The sequence below is a fragment of the Hemitrygon akajei genome, chromosome 3, assembly GCF_048418815.1.
Source record: "Hemitrygon akajei chromosome 3, sHemAka1.3, whole genome shotgun sequence".
Lineage (NCBI taxonomy): Eukaryota > Metazoa > Chordata > Chondrichthyes > Myliobatiformes > Dasyatidae > Hemitrygon > Hemitrygon akajei.
In genome coordinates this window covers 183,657,150-183,662,228 of record NC_133126.1, presented here as the reverse complement: position 1 = coordinate 183,662,228, position 5,079 = coordinate 183,657,150, and the positions used below count along the sequence as shown (strand labels likewise).

Here is a 5,079-nt window from a genome sequence, read left to right as displayed (position 1 = left end):
GGTATTCTTTTATTGCCTCTAATAGTTTATGGCCCCGAAAGCAAGTATGGTAATGTTATTTCAAAATATTTTAAAATAGTGGTCCAAAACCTTGATTTCAAAAATTTAGGTATGAATATTAATTAAGTGATTTCAAGTGATCAGAGGGGGTGTTTTCTTCCATCATTTTATCTCAAAATGCACTTTTGTTAACGTTTAACAGAAAAGATTCCAGAAAATATCTTTGTTACCCCATGTTTCCTCGATTGTTTTATTCTGTGACATGCAATATTTTGCCGAATGAATAAAAAATTCTGAATGCAGCGCATTGGATTTTGGAATCTTTAATATTGTACGAAATGTTATGGAACAGTTTGTAAACTAGGTTTTACATACGAATGCATTTTTCATAAATATCGAATATCTGTAACACGTAATACCGGTAATTTACGTACATGCGGATAAATATGGAGATTGGGAATATATACATAAATTTATCGCAACTGCGAAGGCAATGGACAGATAAATTTCTTATTTTGCTTTAATATCAAGTCTTACATAAAACAAAGTTACATTTTAACACGGAGTTTCAAGCTTGCACTACGATATTTTTTGACATAACAAGCAACACTTTGAACACTTCACTACTCTGACTGGACTTTGGGACGAAAGGTTTGCACTGGATACAAAAAGCACATTAATAACAATAGTATCTGCTAACTTTCTGACGCTCAGTTGAGACAAATACAAAGTAATTCACATTTTGGTACACATCGACTATAGTAACTTTTTTGCCATCCATAAACAAATAATTGCATTTTTCCAACCGTCGCCCAGATATGCAAATACCACGTTGACAAATCCCCTGTGATATGTCTATGTACAGGAATCAAACATTAGACTCTTAAACTAGTAATTCTATATTTACAAAAAGGAAAGAAAAAAAGGCTGCTGCCATAGAACACATGCAATTTCAGAGCTTTATCAGATCGTTCTTTAAATCTAGCACTTGGCAATGGCTAGAAAATAGCATCGTCCTACATGCATTTTTAAGATTCGCTACTAAACCTTTGAAAGGTTTTGGTTTCTTCTTTTATTATTCCTTTCGACGTCTATTGGCAGCTTTTTTTTGTCTTTGATTCCTCGCGATCGTAACTTTGGAGTCTTTTTTTGAAAAGTTTTGTATTTTTTTGTATTTTTATGTAGGTTTACTTAAACGTACCATTCGTTAAAGTTCGATGAAAGCGTGCTGTGGTTGGATGTGTGGTGAACTGCAGAAGATGTCGGGGACATTGAACTGTTGGTCTGGTTTTCTGTGGAGGGCGACACGATGGTAGGGGGTGTTGAGGATTCGTAGCCAGAACTTGCCGCAGGAGAAGGCTGTGACCCTTGGGAGGATGCTTCGTGGACCTACAAAAACCATCCACCATATAAAAAAAAGCCTTATAAACAACTATAGCGTTTGTGTGAGGGTTTTCCATTAAACACGTAAAATGTATTTCCATATAATATATCGCTTAACATTTTGAGGCCTTTTCGAATTATTTATTTCAATAATGTTGTATTCACCAAAAGTTGCTATGTAAACAAATATAGCAAAAATATCTGATAGATTTTTCATAACTGTAGGCGATATTTAAATTTGACCTATGAAAGAATAAAATATATTCACCATGCAAGGTTATAAAAGGGATATTGCTCCATAATTTAATCTTCACCGAGCTGTCAGATATTCGAAATGACTATCCTGTTTCCTAATACCCCCAGAATATTGTATTTATTAAATACTTTGCAATGCAAATTGCGTATTTTTTTAATTACCTTCATGTGTTTTCGTAGAGAGCTGGGATGAGTGTAGGACTTGTCACACATTTTGCAGAGGTACGGCTTGTCGGAAGTGTGCACGTGCATGTGCTTTTTGCGATCGCTGCTGTTAGCAAAACGCCTGTCGCACCCTTCGAACTCACATTTGAATGGCTTCTCGCCTATCAACGATGACAATTTTTATTAATACCATTTTAGTTCTTTGGAAATTCATTATTTACATATATATTGTATATGCTATATTGTGTGGAGGGGTGTGTGGTTGTGTACGGCTGAGTAAGTACGTGTGTATACATAAAAAAGTACTAAACTTATTTTTTTTTAAAAACACAAAGAAAAGCAGCCATCATGAAAACAAATACGTATTTTTGGATCACCCTCCCTCACGAATTTACAACTATGCCTCTGAAATCCTAAATAACTGCGGTATGTTTAGATTATGTCCCAATCCTCTCTGCTGGAAAATTTATGAAAGATGAATAACACTGATTAATAATGTTGATCATTTACTTCATTTATATTATCGACAGTGACTAGTTACAAGACGCTGCAGCTGCCGTAGCGGCCTTAGATGCATATATACATGCTTATTGTTTTTGTTTTAAATTGCAATAATACCTCGAATAAAGTTGAAAATACCTGCCAGACTATTTTTAGGATTCTAATTCTTATTTAAAACACTGACTCTCCCTGATACAAGCATAGCTTCTCTGACAGATTGAAGCAGCCTTTGTAACGCAAATGCTGAAATAGCATTTTAAACAGACAACGGAAATGATTATTTGCTAATTCTATTTACATTTTCGCTTTAATTAAACCGTTTCCAATTCTGTTTATTTAAAATAAGAGTTAGTGGACATCTCATGCAGTGAAGTGAATTGTTGTTAAGTGCCCCTGGAGGTTTTACAGTCGAGAAAGTGTTAAATCTGGACTTTACTAAATCTTTACAACTACCTAACCATTACGTGCCATTAACATCGACATTGCTGTCGAGTGCATTTTCTTTCACAAACGCACATTGTGAACTAAGTTTTAACAGGATTATAAACTCTGGAAAATGTATGTGTTTAAGGTGGGCGCATATTATACCCGTATGGATTCGGACGCGCGCTCATACACATACACAAACACGCACATAATATTTACGCGCAAATATATTTACATGAGTGGAACGTCTGTAACTATGAAAGTTGATTTCGCAGATTTTGTACATCCACTTACAAACATACATTTATAGAGAGGGAAAAAATCAATGAAAAAGCCAAACTAGAGGGAGGGAAAGAACAAGTATATGCTCTTTTGGTTGTGAATTTGTAACGAAACTAAGCAACCGTGGCTATTCTACTGTTTAGATTAAAAAAAATAAGAATCGCTGATAATTTAATTGAAAATAAACCCGACCACGACATATGTTAGGTTAATTGAATCCCTTTGAAATTTTGATTTTTTTTAAAGAATAACATTTGATATCGCAGAACCGCGGTAAATATATATTTTCTTGCATTTTACAGAACAGCAAACATAACAAGGAGCACCAAGAGTTAAGGAACATCAAAGTGCTAAACATGTGAATTTTATTCTGATATACATAATTATTTGCACATGTATTCATAAAACTGTTACTGAATAAACGAGTGACTGATTAAACGAGTTAAAAGATAGAAGCGGTTATAAACATTCCGTAATATTTCATTTCTCCTTGATTTTTTAAATACATTCGCCATACCTGTGTGAGTTCTTTTGTGGATCTTGAGATTTTCTGATCGGGCAAAGACTTTCCCGCAGCCAGGAAATGGACAGGGAAATGGTTTCTCGCCAGTGTGGACTCTGATGTGATTTACAAGTTTATATTTGGCTTTGAAAGGCTTTCCCTCTCTTGAACACTCTTCCCAGAAGCAGACGTGGTTCGACTGCTCTGGTCCCCCAACGTGTTCCACTGTTACGTGAGTAACCAGTTCGTGCATCGTGCTAAAAGTTTTGTTGCAGGATTTTTTAGGATTCGTCAACTGTTCGGGCTCTATCCATTTACATATCAGTTCTTGCTTAATGGGCTGCCTCATATAACGAAAGAAGGCCCCGGCCCCATGGTGAGCCGCCATGTTCATATTCATGGGACCATAACTGTGTAGCTGGGTCGAAGCGTAGTGGTCCGATCTAGGACTAGTGACCTGGCTGTATTGGTCTGCTCTGCCATACATGTCCCCAGAAAAGCCTAAGCGCATTTGCCCGTTCATTACATGTGCATTGGGAGAAGCGTGAGTCGTCGCCTGTTCATGAAGCCCCGGGAAGAGTAGATGCCCCGCAGCGTCGGTATGTCCATGGGGTCCCGCAAAACTGCCCGCAGCCGCGGCCGAAGCGAACAGGCTGTGCCCGGCGCTGGCCGCCGCCGCTTCCCCAAAGCCCCGATTGCGAAACAAAAAGTCCCGTGTCGAGTTGAATGCTGCGCTGCTGTACGAACTCACATGGCCGGGGTGATGACCCAGAGCCGCGGCGTAGCCTGGAGCCTGCGACGTGAAGGCAGTTTGACCCGATGCGAGATCGTGAGTGCTGGGGCTGATTTTAAAAGCACCCATCCCGTCAGCGAAAGGATTTATCCCCAGTCCCACTTCTCGGTCGTTGACATCGCCTGTTGAGTGATGTCGGGATGATCCGAAGGTAGTCACTCCTAGAGTAGGATATTGAGGTCCAGCGTCCAGAAGCATCGTCTGGCGATGGAAGTAGAGAAGAAATAATAATATATATAAAAGCAAGCTACAAACAATTCACAACGAAACTTGCTTAATATGAAATAGTCTCTGAGTCTGTTTGGAGGACTTGCAAAAACTCCTTATTTTTCTCTCTTCTCTCTCTTCAGCGTGTGGGAATTTGCTGAAGATATTTTCCCCCTCTGCAAACGCAAATCATGCAATATTGTCTTTTGCGGTTTATCTTCCTGGGGAGAAACTTTCACCTCATCAGCCGGGCGGTGAGCTCGAGAATGATAGCGGCAATCATTCCTGCAGATAAATGAATTGAAAAGACAACACCATCCCCTTGATGAATGGGAGTTGGGGGAGGAGTCACGTGGCGCTTGGCGTCTGTGCCTATTGGCCAGGTTGGCGCTGCCCCGTTGTGCCCTGGCGCCAATCAACGGCTCGTGGCGCACATCCCGCCTCTTGATTGGCTCACTCGCCTCATCAATCCCAGGTATTGTGCGCGCGTGACAGTCGCTCCTGATAAATTATTGCCGTCCAGATTTTCTTTCTTTTTTCTCTCCTCTCTTTTTTCATATATATA

The 5,079-nt window shown here is 39.2% G+C and overlaps 1 protein-coding gene across 1 annotated transcript; it reads right to left on the bottom strand.

Annotated features, from left to right (window-relative positions):
• Positions 1-307: 307 nt before the first annotated feature.
• Positions 308-4,804, bottom strand: zic1 (zic family member 1 (odd-paired homolog, Drosophila)). The gene is made up of 3 exons (XM_073041551.1): positions 3,530-4,804; positions 1,801-1,964; positions 308-1,389 (listed from the first exon to the last, which is right to left on the bottom strand). The coding sequence occupies exons 1-3, from the start codon at positions 4,503-4,505 to the stop codon at positions 1,192-1,194; spliced, it is 1,338 nt and encodes a 445-aa protein (XP_072897652.1). The 5' UTR covers positions 4,506-4,804; the 3' UTR covers positions 308-1,191.
• Between the last annotated feature and the right edge of the window lie 275 nt (positions 4,805-5,079).